The 25,391-nt window shown below is 38.7% G+C and overlaps 1 protein-coding gene across 4 annotated transcripts in view; it reads left to right on the top strand.

Moving 5' to 3' along the window:
• ANKRD44 (ankyrin repeat domain 44) overlaps positions 1-25,391 on the top strand; it is a 341,805-nt gene that overhangs the window by 175,332 nt on the left and 141,082 nt on the right. For all 4 annotated transcript variants that reach the window (XM_055122139.1, XM_055122137.1, XM_055122138.1 and 1 more), the window contains exons 3-4: positions 7,662-7,740; positions 19,343-19,413. In XM_055122139.1, the coding sequence (XP_054978114.1) occupies positions 7,662-7,740; positions 19,343-19,413 (150 nt within the window). The remainder of the gene's footprint in view (positions 1-7,661; positions 7,741-19,342; positions 19,414-25,391) is intronic.

Here is a 25,391-nt window from a genome sequence, read left to right as displayed (position 1 = left end):
GTTAAGTTCTCTTAATGTTTTGATTCCTTAATCATTATTAAGGAATCATGTCCATACCTATTATTACCATTTTTGGTTTGAAATCTTTATTGTCTAATGTGGATATGACTGTCCCCAATTTTTTAAGCCTCTCCCAAACCTAAAATTTGTCATCATTTTCCAACTTCTTACTTTGAACTTATATTTGTCACTGCAGTTCAATTGTGTTTTGTGAATAGCAGAAGTTTTGTTTACAATCATCTGCCCACCTCTGTGCCTTTTGATTGTTGAATTTAGACCATTATCACATAATAAAATTATTGCTATAAAATAATTTATTGCCACTTTTAAAAAAAAATTTCAAAATGGTGCTCAGAGGGTCAGAGTTACTCCTAGCAATTCTTGGCTAAATGGGCCAGGCAGCTCAATGGAAGGATTGGGATGTGGTCTTGTTTGGCCTCAGAGTGTCAAAAGCCACCCAGGGGTGCTCAGGAGCCACACCAAGACCACAGCCAGCATTGTTTAGTCTCCAGGGCTAAACCATCAATGTTTGGATGGCCTGTGGTTTCAGGGATCAAACAGGTTGGGTGCATTGCAAGATTTGCACCACAACTTTTGTGCCATCTCACTGCTCCCCACTATTGCTATTTGTGTAGGGATTTCCGGGTGTTCTTGCAATTTCCTTTGTTTCTTTTAACTACTCTATCCTCTCTCACCCTTTCCCCTACCTTGTCCCTTGACATGTGCCTTTTGTGGAGTGGTCAGATTCTATTTGCTTTCCTTTTTTTTTTTCTTCTTCTAAGTCTTTTTGTTTTTAAGTTATCATGTACTTTATAAAGTTCAAAACTTACATCCCACTTTAAATTTAAAGCAAATAAATCTTAAGTTAATTCTAGGAGACCTCTGTATTACTCTCTTTATTTCCATGTTTTATGTTTTATAAGCATGTTACTTCTCCTGAGTGGGGTTTCTTTTTTTTTTTTTTGTAGAACACCTTTTAATATTTTTTTGTAGAACTGGTTTAAAACTTCTTTAATTGTTTGAAAAGCTCTTTATTACTTTTTCAAATTTGAATGATGACATTGCTGTGTACAGTATTCTTGATTTAGGTATTTTTCAGTAACCATTTTGGCCGTTCCCTTTAGGACTGTTGAGTTTCAATTGAGAAGTCGGCTGTGAGTTTTAGAAAGATGCCTTGTATGTGACTCTGCTTTTCCTGCACTGCTTTTAGGATTCTATCTCTACTTTGCTTTTTAAATATAATGTGTCTTGGTGTAAAATGTTTGGGTTTATTTTGTTGGGATTTCTTTGTGTTTCCTATATCTAGGTATCTCTTTTCTTGCTTAGAAAGAAATTTCGGCATTTTTTTCTTTCAATAAGACTTCTGCCCTTTGAGTTATTCTGGAGTTTCTATAATTTGAATGTTGTTCTTTGTGATGCTGTTTTATGAATCTATTATGTTCATTTCTTGTCATTTTTTAAATTTTCTGTCTTCCCCTCTTTTTTTTTTGCTGGGGTATGGGGGTTCAAGGCAGAGAGGGCCACACCTGGTAGTGCTGGGTGGCTTCTTCTTGCTCTGTGTTCTGAAGTCACTCCCTGTACTACACAGGGACATTGAGGTGCCAAGGATAGAACCTGGGTTCCCTTCATGTAAAGCATATGCTTAGCTCTTTGATCTGTCTCTCTGGCCCTTATATGTTCTTTTTTGGTTTCCTTTACTTAACATTTAGTCATTTGATTGAATCAGTGCACTAATCTAGTCTTCTGCTTCTTTTATTTTGCTATCTAACCATCATTTTTAGTTTATTTACTGTATTCTTTAGCTCATTGATTTCTTTTTTTCTTTTGTGGGGGGCACACCTAGTGATACTCATGGTGTTACTGCTGATTAATCCTGGTGGTGCACGGGAGACCACATGGGATGCTGATCAAACCTGGGTAGTCTGTGTTATGTGCAAGGCAAGCTTCCTACCTGTAATACTATTGCTCCAACTTCTAGCTCATTGGTTGTTTTTCTTTTTGGGTCACACCTGGTGATGCTCAGCGGTTACTCCTGGCTCTGCACTCAGGCTCTGCATTCTGATGATGCTCAGGCTCTCATATGGGATGCCAGAGATCCAACCCAGCTGACCGTGTGCAAAGCAAATGCCCTACCTGCTGTACTATTACTCCAACTCCCACACATTAATTTTTAAATTTTTTTCCTGCCCATTGATTTTTGATTGGATTTTCCTTTTTGTGTTGCAGTTCTCTTATATTTATTTCTCATTTCAGTAAACATCATCATGATTATTGTTTTGGAATCTTAATCATGGATTTAGAGCTCTTCTATGTCAGTATTCTTTTCAGACCTTAATCTTTTATCTACAAATGTAGGTTTATTACCTTCATTGCTTTATTATGTCTGGTGTTAGGCATGGTTTAGAAAGAAAATCTATTCCTGATTGAAACTTGTTTCTTTCTTGTTGAGGGCATTACTTTTGCTCCTGCCCAGGAGTTCTCCCCAAAGCTACTATTTGCTAGTTTTGCATATGGTTCTGTTATTATTTAATTAATTAATTCAATGTTTTATATTGATATTACAGTGACTGCAGGAGAATTTAAATGCAGTTTCTCTCTATTTGGCCATTCTTGGCTTCACTATGGCAATTTTGAAAAATTGAAGCAATGTTTATTACAGTATATAAATTTTAGGTGTGCATCATTGAAAATGTGTATATGGTTTGTTAAGTTCATTAAGAATTTTTAAGACTGGAGCTGGAGTGATAGCACAATGGGTAGGACATTTGCCTTGCATGTGACCGACCTGGGTTGGATCCCCAGCATCCTATATGGTCCTCCGAACACCAACAGGAGTAGCTACTTGTGCAGAGCCAGGAATAACCCCTGAGCATTACTGGGTATGACCTGACCCAAAAATCAATAATAATAGTAATAAAATTTAAAAACTATAAAGAATTTTAAAGATGATGTTCATGCTTCCAATTTATAAATACTTTCAGGTTAGATACTAGGTATCTTATTTCTTCTCTTATAGCTTCTCTATTGGGCAGATCACCCAACATGTTCACATACCTAGATTATCTGTATTAATTGGTGATGAGACCTAATGGTTCTGGAAGGTGATTTTTCTCTAATTGGGGTGCTATGACATCCAGGAGGTATAGAATGGGTCAGAAGCCTTTTGAGAAAAGGAAAGTAAACAATCCTTAATTCTCAGCAGGTTTTACTTCTTTCATACATTCTATGGGTATCATTGGCCTCCTTTTACTAATGTTAATATTTTGTTTTCTCTAGAAGCTTCCTTGTCCTTCCTTTTTCTATCATGGCATTTCCTATTCCATTGTTTAGATTATGATAGAGTGCCCTTATATGTAGGCAAAGGATGAACTGCAACGTTGTGGTTGATTTCACCTGATTGAAAGTGATGATTAATGTGTTTCCATTATTTACCTCTCACCTCATGGTCCTGTACTTCACTCAGGTTTTTTGCTAGACAGTGGATGTTGACAATCCTTTGTCTAAATGCACTGTTAATTTTGAATAAGGTCTTAGTAGCAAAAGTCATTATTTATGTGATTCTGTTGCTTTTGAAAACCAAACATTTGTTGCTTGAATATAGATCTTCTTTTCAGTTACCTATCTATTGTGTATCCTATAAGGGAAGTATAATTAATCTAGAATATAATTAATCTGGAAGCTAAGTGCATATTAACTAGGATTTGTAATACAAACGTTTATGATACTATTTCACATTACACACCCATATTATACTACAGAAACTAAAGTCTGAACAAGTTTTGTCATAAAAGGGGCCACAGAATCAGAAAAGTATATATAAAAACAGGCTAAGCAGATTTGGATATTGGGCTTTTCTTGACTTTTTATTTGAGACCAAGTTCTCAAATAAGCAGAGCACAGACTTTGCTTCAGGTCAAATGAAGTCATAATTTTGGTGGATTATTCCTTGTTTAAGTTGCCTACATTTAGTTTTTTGAACAAATCCTGAATGAAGTCAATTCATAGAACATATAACTATAAAACTTTGGTTCTAAAAAATTGACAAAATTTTCAGTAGGTGTTGAGGGAAGTAAAAGATTTTTAAAAGTGAGAATGTAATACAAATTTCTTCTAAAGTTGTGAGTAAAAGAAAAGATTTAGAAAGGCCTGGTATTGGCTATTTGTATAGTTCACTGCAGAAATTAAGATCATGATCCTCAAATAAACATGTATATTTTCAAACCTTGAATTTTTATGTTTATAGAAAGAACATTATAATGAATTAAACCATTGTTGTGTAGTTTTCTAAATTTGTCAAATTGAACATTTATGTCTTGTTTCTCTTCCCTTTAATATTTGCCTGAGGGACACATAGAAAAAATAATTCCCAGCTAATTTGAACAGCCCTGTTTTGTCTATGTAGAGCCAGTTAATCCCTTCATAAAGCCTATTTACCAGATTTCTGAGTGAATAGACAAGGTTTAAGATCAGTTCTTGTCATGTTCCCTGCCAGCCATCTGTACTGAGTCATTAAATACCCCACAGCTATGATTTGAAAGAGACTGAAAAAGTGCAAAGGCCCCAAACTGTCAGCAGAATCATATCCTTGGGCTAAGCAAGAGTTGTTAGGTGAATTACACAATTAAGTAATAATAGGAATGATGATTAAAATCAGCCGTAAATTCAGGATTCTAAAAACGAAAATGCATGCTACCTTTAAGAGGCACCTCAAACTTTGCTCCCAAGATTTGGTTGTCATGATTGTGGAGCAGTTGATGGAAGTTTGTGGGAGAGGCCTTCCCATAGACTGGTTCCATTTGGCTATTTTATGCTAAGTACGGATGCGCGTTCCCCTGGAGATCTCTCCGGCCCGCGGAGAGACAACAGTGGAAAGCGCTCCTAATTAGGTGGATTCTGTGAGGGTCCCGATCTGAAATAAGACTAGTGAGGTTAGTAAACAGGGGGCCCAAGATGACACATGCAGATCAAGGGCAACTTTATTAACTGCCACGCTGGTTTTATACTTTTCTTAGCAGGGGGTTGGTACATAAGTTGTCAATCATCAGGGAAGTGTCTTCTCAGACCAAATAAGGAAAGGTTCGGGTGTATTAGGTGGGCTTACAACATTCTTCAAGAGTAGATTGAGAAATAGTGGGGAGAGGAAGGCAAGGGTTTATCTGGCAGGAGCATTCTACTTTAGGGCTTTATGGCGTCTCTTAGTTAACTGCCCTGGGCTACTTTTACCTCTTGAGTTTGGCTATTTCCTTTGTCACAAGGGCACCTTTGCCTCAGGTCATGCAAAGCTGGTAATGGAATTTTCTGGTTTGTCCAGGGTAAAGGTTTCGGGGTCCTCTTTAGTTCAGGGTCCTGAGCAGTCCCCAACATACGGAGTGTACTGTTCCTGTGGGGATTAAGCAGAGGAAGACCTCTTCTTTACCCTGTGGGAGTTCTCAGTCTTGGGAGGATGATTGACACGGCTGTCCATGCTATGCATGGGCCAGGTCTCAAGCTAGCTTAGATCTTTATTTAACCTACATCATCTTGAATTCTGAGGTAGATATGATTATCTCCAGTTTGCAGAGGAGGAAATAATATTTTCCCCCAAAAAGTCATTATGCTGTCTCTGAGCACAGTATGTTAAGTGCCTTATCAAGGACTGAGACTGGCATCTGATAGTTGAAGACACAATCTCAGCTCTATTTTAGATCAGTGGGGATTTGGGGGTATAGCATAACATCGGTTTGTCTTTTCTGCCTTGCCACATGGAGCTTAGGTTTATTGGATTGCGCCCATTCACAGTGCTCCTGAGGCACTCCCATTCCTCTGTATTTATTTGTAACCTCTTTCTTTGTGTTCTGCTTCCCTTTATCTCCTTTATCTCAGTCACCTTTATCTCCTAATCAGACTCTGTTAACTTGAAATATTACTTTTCTCTTCTCCTGAAGTCATTTGCATAGTTAATTTAGAGCAATGTCCTCTTTTGTATAGACACAGGAAGACAGTTAATTCTATCTTTTGTGACTTGGGAGTTAATTCGAATAATATTCACTCCTGGGCATCTATTTTCTCCATGTAAGCCTCAGTTACCCTTACTTCCTAAAACCTCAAAAGCAGGGTCTTGATAAGGGACTGGATGAACCCAGGGCAGGCTGTGAGCTGCCCTGGCATCCAAATGGGCCAGGCCAAAGCACCATAATACTTATCTATAAGTTAAGAGCATGTTCATGGACAAATTCTGTCATGATTCAAAAAGTAACAGCTGAACTAGGACGCTGCTAGGGTTAGGAAAGACTAGTCTGGCTTGAGCACAATAGTCTGGGATCAATAGCAAGATGCCCCCAGGAGAGTCATCCTATAAGCTTAATGTATCTCTTACTGTGTCCATACAAAATGACTAATATTATTAAGGAGTAAAATTAAGATGACTGTTTAAATGATTACTTGAGTAAGGAAAGGAGAAATGCACCCTAGGTGGTATTTTGCCCTTGAGTGGAGGGCTTTCATATTGGCTACTGGACTTGGTGTGGTTGCTACTGCCAAGGTGGGGAGGGTGTGAGAGACTAGAGGAGAGCCCGCGGACGTTGAATCAGAGCACAGAGAGACGAGCAAGGGAGACAGGAGGAGACAGGAGTGGGGAGCTTAGTGAGACTAGAATAGGCATGTGGGGAGAATGGAATAAATAGCAACTGCACCAACCAACCTGGCCATCATTTTCTCCTTCATCTGCCCTTGGCTTTTGCCATCCCAGATGGGAAAGCGTCCGGAGACCACAGAACGCAGGCGGAGAGAGAGAGCCACAGGTTTCCCATTTGTTTTATGAATACACATGAGGATATTTCCCACCCCCCCATTTATTTGAGTCAAATTTTTCTTTTCCATAAAACAGACAATAAAGTCTATCACAGCTCTCAGCTTCAATGTCAAAATCTTCAGAAAGCCCTTTTCTACTCTCTCTAAACAATCTTATTTCCATCATCTGTCCCTTGATCCCATTACCCTGTTTTACACACACACACACACACACACACACACACACACACACACATATGTTATAGCACCATTTGGAGTGACTCATGTAGAGTGGGTTTACAAAGTTTTGATTGACCTTCCCCACCAACTGAGTGCTCATGTCAGAAAGGCAGGAACTGGATTTGGTGGTTGCCCCCTGTCCCCAGGCTCTTGTTTTTTGGTATATAATAAGTAACCAGTAAGTATTTGACAAATAGGCAGTGATAGGCAGTAGTTAATGGGGATCTAAAGGAGAAAATGATTATGCTTAAGTTTAATGCCCTTGTGAACAATTTCACAGTATTCCCTTAAGAAATAAATCATTGAAAGTCTAAAATTATGTGGTTAGGTAGGTAGGAAGGTTAGATTTTTTTCTTTAATCATACTGAAGATTTGAAAAGAAATTGAATTTTATTACCAAGTACATGATGATTTATCTTTGAACTGAGTTGAGCTTCAATAAAAGGAAGAGACATACAGAAAACAGAAACAGAAAATGGGATCTTTTGTATGTGCGGCTGAGGCATGCTGAGAGAAAATGTGTAACTTTCCTGAGTACATAGTTGACCTGTACTTTCTTTGACAGACTTTAACCTTTGAGTGATATGTTTTACCTGGTATATAGAAACCACCTTCAGCTGACACTGACTTGTTTGTCTTTTCCATTATTGCAGGATTCTGAAAAGCGAACCCCTCTTCATGTGGCTGCATTTCTGGGTGATGCCGAGATCATTGAACTTCTGATTCTGTCAGGTAAATAACTACTCAGAAGCTAACTATAGATAAACACTCAAGTGACCAGTCTGCTAGATTGATTGCTATCATGAATGAACTCTTTTTTTTTTATTTTGTTCATGGAATTTTGTTGAACAAAACCTGATAGTGATTTTCTATCAGAACACAGTTCTTATTGGGAAAATGTCTTATTGAAAAAAATCTTCTTACTGAAAAGTGACTTCTTGCTAAATTTTTTTGTATTGCTCCCAAAACCCTCACTGTCTAATCAGAATCTAGTAGTGAAGACTGATTAAGTACATTAAGTACATTTTTCTCTGTAAGAAAAGAAACAGCTTTCTTAAAGTACACATCAACATAGGAACATATGTATTTCATATATTTAAATTGTGTTGCAAAACAACATAATTTTGTTTATGGATGCATGACTGTGAGTACTAAATGGATTGAATCATGGAAGGAAAGAAAACATCAATTTCTGGGTAGTAATTTCCTCTGCTGAGACAGGCTGAGTGATAGAAGTCTTCAGAGAAGGGTATAAAAGAATACAGCTTTATATAATATTTCAGGTTTTGTTGAAATGTGGGAGCAATATGATGAACACATGTTAAATCTGATTCGTGTGTACATAGATCTTTGCACTAGTAAAATTTTTTGTATGTATTAAAAATATTTCATTGATTTAAAAATGCCAGTGCTTCCATTTTTAGAAAGTTGCACGCTTGGTCCATCTCACCAAACAGATTCCCCATCATTTGCAGCCTGTGCTTCTCCCTTGAGGATATGGTACACAAATCCCTGGTGAATCTGAGCATACTCATGTCACACTGTAGATTGTGTGCAGGCTAGCTGATTTTCTTTTTCCTTTTTTATTTGGGTAGATTCAAATCTGGAGGAAACGCCTTAGACCACAGACTATGCAAAAGGTCTATAATAGAGTTTGCCTTTGCTTTCAGTAGTAAAGGGAAATTGTGGAATTAGAATTTCAAAGTAAGCTAAATGAAGGTGGAAGTTGATACAGAGCTCGAACAGTTGAAAATGTTATGGAACAAAAGCAACCACTCTTGGAGAGGATGTGGGGAGAAAGGGACCCTTCTATACTGCTGGTGGGAATGCCGACTAGTTCAGCCCTTTTGGAAAACAATATGGACGATTCTCATAAAACTAGAAGTTGAACTCCCATTTGACCCAGCAATACCACTGCTGGGAATATATCCCAGAGAAGCAAAAAAGTATAGTCGAAATGACATCTGCACTTATATGTTCATCGCAGCACTGTTTACAATAGCCAGAATCTGGAAAAAACCTGAGTGCCCTAGAACAGATGACTGGTTGAAGAAACTTTGGTACATCTATACAATGGAATACTATGCAGCTGTTAGAAAAAATGAGGTCATGAAGTTTGCATATAAGTGGATCAGCATGGAAAGTATCATGCTAAGTGAAATGAGTCAGAAAGAGAGAGACAGACATAGAAAGATTGCACTCATCTGTGGAATATAGAATAGTAGACTAGGAGACTAACACCTAAGAATAGTAGAAATAAGTACCAGGAGATTGACTCCATGGCTTGGAGGCTGGTCTCTCATTCTGGGCAACTCAGAGAAGGGAACACCAAGTAAAATGTGGTTGGAAGTCATGCGGGGGAAGGGTGATGTGTGCCGAATGTAGACTAGAGATTGAACACAATGGCCACTCAACACCTTTATTGCAAACCACAACACCTAATCAGAGAGAGAGAACAAAAGGGAATACCCTGCCATAGTGGCAGTTTGGGGTGGGGGGGGAGATGGGACTGGGGAGGGTGGGAGAGATGCTGGGTTTACTGGTGGTAGAGGATGGACACTGGTGAAGGCATGGGTTCTCGAACTTTGTATGGGGGAAACATGAGCACAATAATGTGTAATTCATTTCAATTTTTAATGTAATTTTATTAGATCAATAAAGTCCAGATGAAAAAAAAAGAAAATGTTATGGAAAAAAAACCCAAGAATTTTGTTGTGATACACAAGGAAAAGGGACATTGTTATTATTTTTTTTGTACCCATATTCTTTTGTTCACGGCAGAGCCTGGCAAGCTACCATATTCGATATGCCAAAAAAAATAACAAGTCTCACAATGAAGACGTTACTGGTGCCCACTTGAGCAAATTGATGAGCAATGGGATGGCAGTGATACAGTGATATTCTTTTGTTGTTGTTGTTGTTATTGGGGGCAATATCCAGCAATGTCAGGGGTTACTCCTGGTTAAGCACTCAGGAATACTCCTTGGAGGACTATATAGGAGGCTGGACTTGAACGCGGATCTGATGCATGCAAGGCAAGCACCCAACTTACTGTGCTATCTTACCAGCCCCTGTTTTATTCTTACTCTTGAAAGTTCTATCCCCCTCCTCCAGATAAGTTGCTGCTCTTTAAAAATTACATACTTTGTGATCATGACAATTTCTTGCTTGGCCCTTAGATTTCTTGAGGAATCCTGTGCTCTTAAAAACAAAAACTTGTCCTTTTGACAATTCTGAACACATTTCAGGGCTGTTTTCCAAACAAACATATATTGTTTGGTGCTAGCACACATTATAGCTAAGAACCAGTACATAACTAGTTGCCCAGCAGTGGAAATTTGGTCCATGGAAAAGTGTGGGTATAAACTAATTTTTTTTTCTTGTGTGATAATCACCCCCAACCAGCTATCCATATCCACCTCTCATTTGAGTTTTAATAAACTCTCTGAATCTCAGAATAATGTTTGATTCATAAATGTACACGTTCAGAAAATTATTTTTCTTTTTTAAAAACATACGTGTAATATAATAATCCAGTATTTCACTTCTGCATATGAATTTAACCTCTCTGTTTTCCTCAGGCATCTGGGTGCTAGTAATTGAGAAAGTTGACTTTTATATCACCTTGGGAACCTACCAGCTTCTCTTTTTTTTTCTTAAATTTTATTGAATCACCATGAGATAGTTACAAGCTTTCATGTTTTGTTACAATCACACAATGATCAAACACTCATCCCTCCACCAGTGCACATTCCCCACCACCAATATCCCCGGTATATAGCCCCCCCCATTTCTCACCCTCCCACTGCCTCCATGGCAGAAAATATTCCCCATACTCTCTCTACTTTTGGGCATTATGGGTTGCAACACAGACACTGAGAGGTCATCATGTTTGGTCCATTATCTACTTTTGGCACACATCTCCCATCCCAACTAAATCTTCCAGCCATCATTTTCTTAGTGATCCCTTCTCTATTCCATTGCCTTCTCCCCTCCACTCATGAAGCAGTCTTCCAGCTATGGGGAAATCCTCCTGTTTCTTGTATCTACTGTTCATGGGTGTCAGCCTCATGTGATGTTATTCTATACTCCACAAATGAATGCAGTCCTTCTATGTCTGTCCCTCTCTTTCTGACTCGTTTCACTTAGCATGATACTCTCCATGTCTATCCATTTGTAAGCAAATTTCATGACTTCATCTCTCCTAACAGCTGCATAGTATTCTATTGTGTAGATGTACCAAAGTTTCTTTAACCAGTGATCTGTTCTACGTCTACCAGCTTCTCTTAAATATGCCTATTTAAGAGAAACTGTGCTAGGAGAAGCGGTGTATCCATCTTATCTATCTTGATCAATATAAATTTTTTGGTCATAGGATTACCGAGATGTTAACCACTCCTGGATAGTTTTGTGTGGTATATGCTTTGAAATTGTTTTTCTCCCCACCCTATCAGTTAGGAAGACAGATTTTGGGGAGAGTATTGAAAAAGTACTTTAGAATTTTAATAAACTATGGAAGCTCAGGCAAGCTCTTGGAATTCTTGTGATTTAATTTTCCTGAAAAGTTTTTAGTCATTTTGCATATTATGTTTCTAAAGAAATATCATTGCAAGAACATAATGATTTCATCTCTGAGCATACATCTTCCAGCTGACCCTTTAGGGAATCTAACCAAACTCTTTTTCAATATAATAAAGACTGAGGTGCTAATATTTTCCATGTTGGACAAATAAGTTAGTTGACTTTCCCAGAAGAACTTATTGCAGCTGTGTTCTCTATTGCTGAGTTAACATACAGAGTGTACATAGTATAACCTAAGCCCATTGAATTCCTACTGACTTTTTTGTTAGTCAGGAGGATGGAACTCTGAATGCCTCTGAGCAGACAAGGGAGAATTGATTCCTTGAAATTTCCCCCTTTTTAACCTAGAGCCCATCTTATGGCTTCTTCTTACCTCACCTCTAACTCCTGTGTTTAGTTTCTGTTTGGGTACTGTTGAAGTCAGGATTCAGTCAGAGAGTAGATCAAGAATTTGCCGAGTCATTTATCTGCTTATGTAGGAATGGGATGAATGTGAACCAATTGATGGCAAAGAGTTCAGATACTGGGATTGAGAAACGGGAGGCTAGCATCCCAAAAAATCAGCACAGTAACAATATCCGCAAAGAAACTCCGGGGGTGCATGAGGATTAGAGTCTTGAACTGAAGGAAGAAAATACTAACATGGGACAGTTTGTGAGAGGTAATTAAAATAATAAATTTTTAAATAATTAAATTATTTTAAGGATTAATTAAAACAAATTTATTAGAACATAGGCTGCACTCAATTGGTATTCCTATAAAATTATTTTCTCTGATATTTCAAAATGTGATAAACTACATTCAGTGAAAATTGCCTACAAAGGTGACAGGTCATTCTTCTGATTCTCTTATGCATAGCAAATACTCATTCTCTGAGGTTGGATTTCTGATGAAAAAGGAATACCTTTTAAGGCAGGCAGTGCTGATTCTCTCTCCACCCCCCACCTTGCCTCCAGTGTACTGTGATTATAAAGTAATGAACCATTTTTCTGGTGAGTGTTAAAACCATCTCTAAAGGCAACTCTCAGGGTAGTTTTAAAAATGTTTTCAGCAATTGCCACGTACATGGAATTATGAGACACTCTGCCAAGGTTATGCATTGAAGGACAGTGTGCCTTGGCTATAATGAGATTTGTTATGTAAAAAAATTCAGTAGCAAGCTGATCTCTTTATACCATTAACATATTTTGTAGTCTTTCACATTTATTTATTTCTACAATTTGCCTCTATCTGCCTTAATTCTTAGTTATTCTCTTTGACCTGTGAGATTTTTAAGGAATGAATCTTACCTTTTTCTTTGTTCTATGTCTTCCTTTATGACAGGGCTTAGAAAACAAAAGGATTGTCTCTGGAAAATATCCTGAGAACTCCCCTTCTTCCTGATATCTATGAAAATAAAATCAAATGGTAGTAGTGATAAGACCATAGAAAAGTACTTCATTTATAATTAGTTTGTGCCTGACGCTGCTTAGATAGGTCTTTGTCTGGAGATCCTGTATACACTGGTGCTATTTTTATGTTTAAAATGTCCTTGGGAGAAAGCATTTGCCTTTAAATCATTAGCCATGCAGACTCTGCCCTTCAGTGCACAATGGTGCCTGACAGGCAGGTAAATAACATGAAGGTTCCTTTAGAAAAATGTTATAAATATTCAACTCAGAGCCAAAACCAACTGTCGTCTTCTTCTGACATGTAAACAAGGCTCTGGAATGTGTTCGGAGGAAGAGGATGAGGAAGCCGGTGGTGGGGGATGACACCCATGAAATACTGCTGGGCCCTGTTCAGATAACTTTGCCTTTGTCTGAGTAATTGTGCTGTTCTGGTAGGGGAGATTTTCCTGGCAGCTGCCATTCAGCTTCTGGAGGAGGAGGAGTAGAGGGGTGAAGGACTTCAGCAGTGACTCGAGAGAAGCCACTTCCTAGATTTCTAATTATCTTTCAATTCCTCAAGTGACTTGGAAGCTGCCAGAGCCAAGGCTGCTGTTTGTTACATGCTGGGCGGATGTTGCTCCATGATGCCCAGCAAGCTTGAGGTCATTTTTCTCCCTGAAAGAATTTGAATATTAAAAAAATCTCATTTGGTTTACATTAAGCTGAAGGATTTCAGAATATGTGAATAATAATGGTAAGAGTAATACAATATAAATGTGGAAATATAAATTAGAGGGGAAAATAGTAATAGGAAAATACAAGGAATAGGCAGAGGCTGTGAATAAGCTATTCTCAGAAGATGAATTAATAATGTCCAGTAAATAAGCATATTGGAAAATGCCTCGGGCCAGGGATGGAACTCTGTAATGGAGCACTTGCCTTCCATGGGCAAGGCCATGGGTGGATTCAGTCCCCAACCTTGTGGAAAACAAAACAAACAAAAGCCCCCACTATTAAATAGGAAAGCATAAAAATGCAATACCATTTTCTTTATTATATTCAAAATGACTTAATGTCAAGTGTTGATAAGGATGTGGGAAATAAAGCAATTTTATGCACTGGGAGTTTGTAAATTGGTATACGTTGGAGGGTTGAGATTATCTAGTAAGGCCAAAAGTATGCATGGCCTATGACATAGGAAGTCCACATCTAATTAAGAACCCTAGACAAATGCTTATACATTTGTATAAGAAGTCATTTTATGGATGTTCACAGCATTGTTTGAAACACTGACGTAATGAACATACCCATACTGAAATAATGTCTAAAAATGAGGTATATTTGTATGTTAGAATATATACATCAATTAAAGATAATAAACTCAAATTAAAAAAAAGAGTAAACTCATTCTGTATCAACAAGAAAGCATATAAAACTCATTGACTGAAGTAAGGAAATTCAGTATTACTATAATACAATAACAGTTGATGTAAAATTATATGCATGAAGCAGTATTATAAAACTCACTGTGTAATAATTTAAATACTATAAAATGTTTTAAATATATTTTAGATATATATACTTAATATATATTTTAAATATATAAAAATAAATTTATAAAAAATAATGTGCTCACCACTCAGCTTGATTTTCTTATTTTTTTATATGTATGCACATATTATTCATATGAAAACATAAAAGAAATTGGAATGAAATCAAGGGTAAATATACCACTCATACCTGTATTTTTGTATACACATATAATATATGAATAAAAAAGAAGAGAGTGAGAAGAGTGACTGAGGAACAGAAGAAGATGGGGAAAGGGAGGGAAGCAACATTTTGCTGAATGCTAAATGAATATTTGTTTTTATTCAGAGGGAACATCCAAGAGTTTGGTATCGAAGTCAGATTGACAAAGTTTAAATCTATCATTTTCTAGTTGGATAGGTGGAATATATTACTTCTTACCATCTTTATTTCTTCAGCTATAAAAATGGAAAAAAAAGTATATCTATAAAGTGCAGTATACAGATATTATAAAATCTCAGATATGGCAGCAGTTTTTACCAATTCCAGAGCTCTAATTATAGAATCTCATCTTTAGAACCAAAGGGAGCTACTCAAGAAGATGAATGGATACACCTAGACTCCCACTTAACATGTAGATGTACGCAGTAGGGTCTGCTAGCCACAGACCACTGGTGGCTTTAATGTCTGTCTTCAGTGTCTTCCAGGGCCCTAGTAGTGTAGCCAGTTTCAATGGAGATGTGCTATAAATCACTAGCATGGTCATCCCATTGATCCTCGATTTGCTCGAGCGAGCCCAGTAATGTCTCCATTCATTCTAGCCCTGAGATTTTAGCAGCCTCTCTTTACTTGTCCTTCCAAATGGTGCTCCATTAGAGGCTCTTTCAGGATCAGGGGAATGAGACCCATCATTGTTACTGTATTTGGTATATGAATACACCCGCCATGGGGAGATTGCCAGGCTCTCCTATGCGGGCAGGAAAACTCTTGGTAGCTTGCCAGGTTCTCCCAAAGGGAGAACTAGGCTATAAGATGTTGGGAGCTTGGTTTTATAGTCTCTAGATGTTGGCTGTTGGTGGAATTACACAGAGCTGGGGGCAGTTTCTTGGTGTGACCACCTAGCTACTGGAAAATGGGGGATCTAGGCAGAAGAGTCCCAGTCCCAATCTGAGCAGGCTTGGAGATCTCAGCCCCGGGTCCCGCATATCTGGGTTCCTCTGCCAGTTCCTTCATGCATGAGGCTCATCCTAACGTGTGGAGAGGGGCCTTGAGCAGAGTCTTGTGCCCCCGCGCCTGGCTGTCTTTACCAGGGCCCCGTGGAGGGGTTCTGCTGAGTTTCCCTCCCCTTCCTGAGCAGAACCCCGACAGCTGAAGACCTCTGGAACCCAGCCACTGCCATGCTCAAGACCCCTCTCCACACGTGCTACAAATATAAAACACATATTGGGTTTTAAAGCTTTGTCATGAGAAAAAGGAATGTAAGCAATCCCACTAGTTTCTCATTCTTTATCATGTGATAACATTATGGGTATATTGAGTTAAATATAAACTAAATTTGTTTTTTTCCCCTTCCCTTTTATTTATTTATTTATTTATTTATTTATCTATCTATTTATTTATTTATTTATTTATGCATGCTGTTTGGGTCACACCTGGCAATGCACAGGGGTCACTACTGGCTCTGCACTCAGGAATTACCCCTGGCAGTGCTCAGGGGACCATATGGGATGCTGGGAATTGAACCCAGGTCTGCCGCGTGCAAGGCAAATGCCTTACCCACTGTGCTATCACTCCATCCCCATCCCCTTCCCTTTTAAATGTGGCTATTAGAAAAATTTTAATTTAATATTTGGGTCACACTGCGTTTTCACTAGACAGTGCTAATTTAGATTGAGTCATGGTATCCTTTGCAAGGAGCACATCTGACGGACCCAGTGTAGAATTTCTTCCTACAAATATATGAAAAGGAGGAATGACTAAAGAAATGAAAGGGTAATTATTCAGAAGCCAGGTAAAAATTCAAACTCAAAGAGGAGGTAAGTCACCAGATTGCTCTATCTCAGATGACTGTGACTTTCTGATCTAGGTGCCTTAACAGTAAACAGGGCACTCTGAAGGGATATCCTACCTCTAGGGATAAGGCAAAGTTCTCCTTCTCAGGACTGCATGAAAACTGAGTGATGTTTGTGATAGGCGTAACCAGGAAACAACCTAAAGATAAGTTATAAACATGCATTTGCCTTGCATGAGTGAATGAAAGTTTTATTTTATGATATGCAGTTATAAGCACAAGTCGGTGAAGTACATATAGTTATGACCCAAAGGAAAAGATTGGTAGTTAAGGAAAGTGTTGAATAGCTTCCAGAATATTGGAGGAGGAAATGTACAATTTGAAGATATATGTGCTTTTTGTTTCTGAATCAGAAACAGAGGCTTAGTAGCATCTGGTACTTTCAAAACCATGACTTAAGAGAGGAAATCTAAAATTTTATTTTTGCAGTGGAAATTTTGTCTTAAGAGTCACATCTTTTTTTCTTAATTACATTTGGATTTCCTCTTTCTTAGTGTTCTCTAGCAGCAGTTTTCTTGCCTTTGAAAAGAAGTCACTTGTACAGTCTTTAAGTGATGGTTCTTTGTGTTCTTAAATCTGCATGTGACTTCCCCCTTCTTCCTAGTGCAAAACTGTTTCTTGAAAATCTGAGTCATAGATTTGTGTGAATAAGATATTGGAATGGACTTGGAAATAAGAACTTGTGGTTTTCAATTTGCAAAGCACTTACTTTATTCTCTCAGCCACTCAGTAAAGTAGGTAGAGAAGTATTGTTATTCGTATGCTTCTGATTTATGACTCTTGGTCCCAGGAATAGAAGGTCCTCAGATCACAATTCTAATCTGGGTCTTCTGACTGAGAATTCATCATCTTTTCAAGATTTGATTCATTTCACTCCAAACCACTGGATGCAGGTCTTTGAGAGAGATAACTGGGACTTCTGATTCTTAGGAAACTGAGATTTGCTTCTTATTGGATAAGTGGCTTGAAAAAATCTAGGTAGTGTTAATAGAATTAGGATTCAGGGACTGGAGCGATAGCACAGCGGGGAGGGCGTTTGCCTTGCATGCGGCCGACCCGGGTTCTATTCCCAGCATCCCATATGGTCCCCTGAGCACTACCAGGGGTAATTTCTGAGTGCAGAGCCAGGAGTAACCCCTGTGCATCACCGGGTGTGACCCAAAAAAAGCCAAAAAAAATTAGGATTCAAATTATTTAATACTGAAAAACTAAGCAGTTTTTCAGTGGCTGTTAACCTTGACACCATGCTAGAAAACCTTGATTTCTAGGAAGTGTTTAAGAAAGTACTTTGCCTGGCTCCCTCTCAAAAAAAAAAAAAAGATAAAAGAAAAATGGATGAAGGGAACACTTCCTATCTCTCTTTGTTTTCAGACTTAAGTGCTATTTCTAAAATTAATATCGCTGATGGCATTTATTCTTTTTCCATGAAAAAGAATTAGTAGTTGGAAGTTCCCTGATTTATTAACTTCTTTTAGTCAAGCTTAAAGTAAATTTCTAGCTCACTTTTTGCATATGAAAGTCTGCTTCCTTTTTTGGGGGTGAGGGGAAGGCAGGCAGATTTCTGTCTCTTTTTTTTTTTTAAGCTGTCAGCTGGCCTTGGCCTCACACGTGAGTCAGCCTCTGCTTCCACTTGACTCATTTTCTCAGCCTTTGCTCCTGAAGTGCTCACCCCCCTCTTCTGCTTCACTTTCTAGTTTCTTTGATTCATAGACCCTGCTTATGAATTTCCTTTCTTGTTGCACTCAGGATAAACTGGGCTCCTCTTACTGTACCCACAAAAGGATCATCTCTAACCTCTCCTCCTCTTCTTTTGTAAATCGTTTTATAAAACTTTGATGAGAAGATTGATTCAAAACCCCTAACCACCCTCTTCCCCACTTAGTACCCCCGTTCCCCTCCAAGGAAGCTCATATTGAACATTTTGGCAGTTTAGTTGCAGACTTGTAGGCTTTTGCTCCTGAAGAATTGGGTGGGTGTGTTATGGAAAGGTGTACTATACTTTCTGTAAATCCACCACACATAGCTTGTGCTCCATGGCAGAATCGGGGCAACTGGAGAGATTAGGCTGTACTATCCCTAAATAGGAATAGCTTTGGGCTTCTTTTGGAGCCTGCCTACCCTCTTCGTAGTGTGATGGAACCATGGACACCACCTGTCTTGTCTAATTGAAACATCCATGGAAGCTGTCGCCAAAATGCCAAAGTATCAGGTGACATCTAGCAAAAGACATCTAGATTCAGGGACAAATCATATTTTGTGCTAATATCCACAGTGTACATCAACTCAGAATTCAGCCTTACAAGATTTGTTTGCAATCTGACTTCCTTTTTCCTTTAATGGAAGGTTGGTTGCTTATCCTGGATAGTTAATCAAGAGGACAATTGTGTAGCCTTGAGAGAAATATATTTAGTAACTATGTAACAGTATAATATAATCACCTTTGTATTATATATGCAATAGTATTATATCCAGGTACATGTACAAACATAACCTGAAAGTTCTTTATTCTTCAGTAACTATTTTTCCATAGTCCCAGATAATTTCAGCCTTTTACAACTTTACAATTGGTATTTCTATGGCATTTTCAGCTCTTCATCTTGCTTATAATCTACAATACTGGATTTCTTCTCCTGCCCCTTTTCTGGCAGCTAGAAAGTACACAAAATATACAAAGAAAAGAAAGAAAAAGCATGCAGGTTTTATCACACAAATAAAGTATAGTTAACAGAAGCAGAACTCCCACTGACTCCATTAGCCTCTAACCTGTGGTGTTTGGTTTCAGGAGCTCGTGTCAATGCCAAGGACAACATGTGGCTGACCCCTCTGCACCGGGCTGTTGCCTCCAGAAGTGAAGTGAGTGCTTATTTTATTTAATCCAACATCTCTGGTCCCCAGGAAGAGAAGAATGCTTTCTGCTGAATAAGGAATTCTCACTGGCAAACAAAGGACTTTTCATTTCAATGCAAGTTATGAAAACTGAAGAGCTTTAAGTGTCTCCTGCATGGTACCCCAGGTGTGGGGGTTGTCCACAATGGACACTGGCGTCCTTGACCACAGCGAGGTTTGTCTGGAAGAGCAGCAGACATGCAGGGAGATCAGCTCTGCATCATACCTTTTTTGGAGGAGAGAGGAAACAGCTGTCTTCCCAAGCAGAGGAAGACCTCCAGGAACAGATGCTAGTGAGCCCCTGTGGCATTTGGAGGTTGAGTAGGGACTTAGCAGGCAAGACAGAGAGAGCAGAGGCAGGAGTAGGCATGCTAAAAGAGAGAGGCCCAAAGGGAACCGTGTGTGTGCGTGGAGGAGTAGGGGGGTGGTGTTCAGGTGGTTGGAACTGGAGCCTAAGCTACAGAGTAACATGTGTTTGATGGTCTGGGCCACACGGAAGAGGACCTGCTATTTTCTGAGCAGTGCAGCGTGAGCACAGCTGAGGTCAGGTGGACAGGAAGCTGCTGAGGATCTGAGGTGCTTTTGATTGTGAGGTGGAGAGCAAGGGATGGAAAGCCGTCAGGTCTCTGAACATGTTGAGTTTGTCAAACCTGTCATATAAACTCCATGAGGGCAGGTATCTGTGCTTTTTTCTCTGAGGTAGCTCAAGCCTCGTTCCTGGGAAGTGCTCAAGAAATTCTTTTGAATGATAACGGGTGAAGATGGCTAGTAGGTTTCCTACCATTACTCCTACTGGCATAAAGCTGAGGCATTAAGGGGGATCACTGGAACTCCGGAAAATGAATCAACTGGTTTGGAAAACATATGAAGGATCAGAAAAGGAGACAGTGTGAGGAGTGGACTGGTGGGAAACAGGGGCTGAAGACTAGTCCGAGGAACTGCTCACCAACCAGACATACGAAGCTCAAACCTTGGAGGCACTTGGCACTGAATGACTAGTCTTTGTAGCTGATTCAGTGGATAAATATTTTCTTTGCTGCTGGGGAAGGTGATGCTCTCCGGGCACATGTGGGAGTAGGAGGTGTGGCTGAGGAAGCATACAGGGATGTCATCAGTGTCAACATTTCCTCTTTGGCGACTACTTGGAAATCTCACAGTGTACTTGGTACTTGGCAGTTTCATGATCATGACCTTCTTTGCTGAGCTGTGTGACCTGAGCAGTTTCTCTAAGAGTTTTTTTTTTTTTAAGTTTGTAAGATTTGTATTCACTTTCTGAATAGTCCACATGGAATAGAGACTACTCAGCAAGTGTGCTGAAGCTTCTGGTTTATTAATGTTAGAGAACTCCGAATCTTCTTTTGGTTCACATTTTACTTTTTTACTTGAGGAAGTAGAAAGCTGATGGTTTGTCACCCCCCTGCCTCTCTGCCTCTGAAGCTGATGTCAGGCTGTCATTTTAATCTCTGTGTGATCCTAAAGTGACACTAGCCAGAAGGTATAGTCAGGCAGCCTGAGTTTATAAGACCGGACTCATAAGGCCAGCAACCTCACAAAGTTATCTTTTAAGACCATTTAATCTTCAATGAATTTCATTTAGGTATCTTATTAAAAAAATCTGGGTTTTCTCTTTTAGAAAAAAATTACACCGTCTTGTTCAAGAATAGCAATAGCATATGCTAGAAACCTTCTGTATGTCAAATACTGTGCTTGCTGATGGAGTGCTAACAAAATATGACACGTCTCTCTTGCCCCTAGCAAGCATGTAGTCTTGAGGGAAAGAAAGACAAAACCAGATGAATTTCAGATTATGCTGTTTCTCTAGTGCTCTCCACCTCTGTTACCTCAAGTAGCTGCAGACCTAAATCCTCACAACACTTGTTTTCCATCAGCCTATCTGCCCACTTTCCTTAATATCTTTAATATGTTTAAATTCAGTGAACCCAAGGATGGATCTATATAGCTGGGTATTTATTGCTTCTCTAAGGAACCAGCTCCCTCTGCAGGTTTGTCAGGGGAAAAATTCCACTGTAGGTAGAATGGAATTGAGTTCTTTCGTTGGGAAGAAATTTAAATGTAAGCAACCTGAGTCGTCAATTCTCAGGTTCATTAGATTAAACTACAAAAGAGGTTGTCTTCATTTAAATCTTTGTCATAGAAAATTGAAACGTTAGTCTCTGTTGTTAGAACCTACTATGTATATCTTAGCTCTAAGAATTTGACTATGCTATCAAAGTTTTGAATTTACTTCTTTTGAATTCACTCCCAATGCCAGTACTTTATTTCCTCCTAAATTATAGCTGAGAAAAGAGACATGGGATCAAGGGAAAAGAACAAATACTTGGATTGGTATTTTGGAACTTTCCTTTTGGCATAGATAGCTATTTCTTGCATTGACAAGCACTAAGACTACTTATTCAAAGATGTATTAAGGACCATTCTATCATTGAAAGACTTATATACTTTGTACTGTCCTCCAGCCCCTTTCCTTTAGAATGGAGGTAATGGATCTCCCAGGGGTCAAGTTTCAACTAAGGAAACAGAGACCCTCAGAGATGTTGTATAAAATGTTTGTTGGAGGGATTAAACTGTATGTGGTTGTGCTGGCTGCTGAAAAGTTGAGGTCAGGCTTATTGTGATTTCTATGTGATCCTGAAGTGACTCTAGCCAGAGGGTCTGCAGTTGATAAGAAAATCTTGATATGAAACAGGAGAGAATGGAAAGACTCAAACTCTGTCTCACTGCATCAACATCATGGAAATGGAAACTTGCAGAAGGACATTTAGTACTTTACCTCTGAGCACCCACGAATCTAGGAGAAAGCAAATGGTAGAATCTTTAGCAATTTAATCCACCCAGGCCCTGTGCCACTTCGGAGACTTACCTTGTTAGAGAATGACATGCACAAGCCAAGACAGTACCTAATCTCCAACATGCCCGGGAGACTGTGACTCGTGGTTTTATATCTGTCTCCCCAAACTCAGGCAGATTTTATTTGTGGCCAACCTTAAGTGGAATAATACAGGGAAGAGAATTCTAGGAAATATTCAACTTGGCTCATTTGACACAATACAAAATTACCAGTAAAAATAATTTCTTTTTCTTTTTTTGAGGTGTGGGGCTTGGACCACACCTACTGATGCATAAGGACTACTCCTGGCTCTGTGCTCAGGGAATCATATGCAGTGCCAGGGATTGAACTAGGGTCACCTACCTGCAATGCAAGCACCTTATCTGCTGTGCTATCACTCCAGCCTCCAATCATACAATTTTAGTTAATGAATTTTATATCTTTAGACAGTGAGCTCTTTAAAAACCACACATTTGCTTGTGGTTATATTTGTAGAATCTAGTTTGATAAATTAACAGTTATCTGTGGACTGTTTTGTTAAATAACGAGGTTCTCAATGGAAACTTTGTTAATATGATTACCTGTATAATTGCTGTACAACATAGAAAACATGTATTTAGTATACACTGCAGTGAATGCTTTCATGCATGCAAGATAAACTGACTTAGAGCACATTTATAAATGTTTAAGTCACTGAGACCTGCAAAATCAGGTCTAGTTTCAAAATTGCATCTAATACATAGATACAAGCCAGAATTTCTGAGCCTCCTTTCCATACAGACAAAATTAATATGTTCAGATTTCTAAGCCAGGAAAAATAATGTTCCATGCAAAGCTCATTTCCTGAGCCTGTAATACTGCTAGGAGTATCAGACTAAAATATTGATTAAATATCCACCCATGCCTGACTTTACAAAGCTCCTCCACAGACAAGAAAGTAAATCAAGGCTTGCTCCATGCTCATATTACTTGAAAAATTATCCAGAATAGGCTGGATAGGCTTGAGAGATGGACCCTCAAGATTTATTTGGTACTGGCCAAGATGAGGTCCTTGGCCTTTGAAATCTGTCTGTGTCTTCCCCCTACCTTAGATTCTCTGGGAGTAAACTTTCAAGTAAATAACTGGTAATGAAAAGATATTTAGCATTTCTTACTATTAGGAAAATGTATCTGTCACTGTCACTGTCATCCCATTGCTCATTCGAGTGGGCACCAGTAATTTCTCCATTGTGAGACTTGTTGTTACTCTTTTTTTTTGGCATATCGACTACACCACGGGTAGCTTGCCAGGCTCTGCCATGTGGGTGAGATACTCTCGGTAGCTTGACGGGCTCTCTGAGAGGGGTGGAGGAATCAAACCCGGGTTCGCTGTGTGCAAGGCAAATGCCCTACCCACTGTGCTATCACTCCAGTAAGCCACAGTATCTCAATAAATTTAACAAGGTGGACTGGAGCGAGAGTATCTCGCCCGCATGGCAGAGCCTCGAAAGCTACCTGTGGTGTATACGATATGCAAAATTAGTAACAACAAGTCTGACAATGGAGAGTTACTGGTGCCCGCTTGAGCAAATAGATGAGCAATGGGATGACAGTGACAGTCAAAGCTAAAAAGTGATGGCACTTTATACTTATGAGAATGACTATAATGAAAATACCAAAAAAGAACAAGCATTGTTGAAGATATGGAGAGAGGGGAGCCTTTTTCCACTGTTGATGGGGATTTAAATAGTACAGCCATTCCAGAAAATAGTACAGAGTGGCCACTTCAGGATCCTTTGAAAATATGTACATATATGTGTGTATACATAACATATGCACATATACCCATGCTTTTATGTATATCCTGTGTTTGATGCAACATTAACTCTAATAGTCTATATATCTAAAAGCCTATCAGTGTATTAGTGGATAAAGATGATATGGAATACTGCCCTGCTCTAAAAAGATATGAAATATTGCCTTTTACAACAACATGGGTATACCTAGAGGGTATTATGCAAAGTGAAGTAAGTCAAACAGTAAGTTAAATAAATCCATGAAAGAAAACAAAAACATCTTAGATTTTGGGACCAGAATGGTGTCTATAAGAGAAGAAGGCAGTGGTGATGGTTACAGGGGTAAATTGTAGTGGTGCACAAACTATAATGTTTGGTAGGGATGCATATATGTCAAATTATTATGCTATAACCTTATATATTACAAGCTGATTTTTCTTTCATAATCAAAGCCATGAAACATTATTTTTAATTGAGTCCCTAAGAGTCATTTTCCTCTCTCCAAATAACTCCCACAGCTCTGAAAATGAATATTGTTTCATACCAAAATATTAGCAAAACATTTTGCAATGCTAGATAATATCCATGAGAAATATTTGAGGCTGCCAGAATTTTCTGATGGTGTTGTAAATTATTTCATGTTTTCTCCCCTCTGTTTTGCTTATTCTTTTTGCTTTCTTTTTCTTTCTTCGAAAAGAGCAGCTGTGGGGGAAAGAAATTAAGTGCATATAAACCTGGAGAGTTTTGTACATGTTTATTGAAACCTAATGCATATTAATGGACACCTACATGGTGGAAGGCACAATTGTATGTGTTGTGGGGGTTGTATGGTGGCATGTGATTTCTAGAAACTGTTCTAGGAAGTGTGATTTATAGAACTAAGTCTGACAGATGATCTGGCACTAGCCTATTGTGATTGTGTTCCAATACTTTTGGACTTTTACATGTCTTTCTTCTTTAATGAGCTGAGCACTAAAATAAAATTACTAAATGCTTCACTTCCCTGTTCCAGAGGCTATCTTTTGGCTAGAAAAGGCAAAACTGGCTGTAGCTTTTCTTTGAGGTGCAGAAGTAAGACCGTTGTGTCCTCATGTGTGTTGTAATAGATAATGAGGGTTTACTGAGCACATACTGTGTTCTTGGCAGGTATGCTGAATACTTTCTATGCATTATTCCATTTCAACCTCTGAGTCATCCTTTAAGATTGATATTATTTCTAATCATAATTTAGTAAAGATAATATCAGAAAAGTTAAGTAACAAGTCTAGGGTGCCAAGTGAAGGGGAGGGAATATGATGTGAGAACTGCTCACTTACCCACCC

Source organism: Sorex araneus, chromosome X, assembly GCF_027595985.1.
Source record: "Sorex araneus isolate mSorAra2 chromosome X, mSorAra2.pri, whole genome shotgun sequence".
In the NCBI taxonomy this organism is placed as follows: Eukaryota; Metazoa; Chordata; class Mammalia; order Eulipotyphla; family Soricidae; genus Sorex; species Sorex araneus.
The sequence above is the reverse complement of the archived record's forward strand: the minus strand, read 5'-3'. Positions and strand labels throughout refer to the sequence as shown.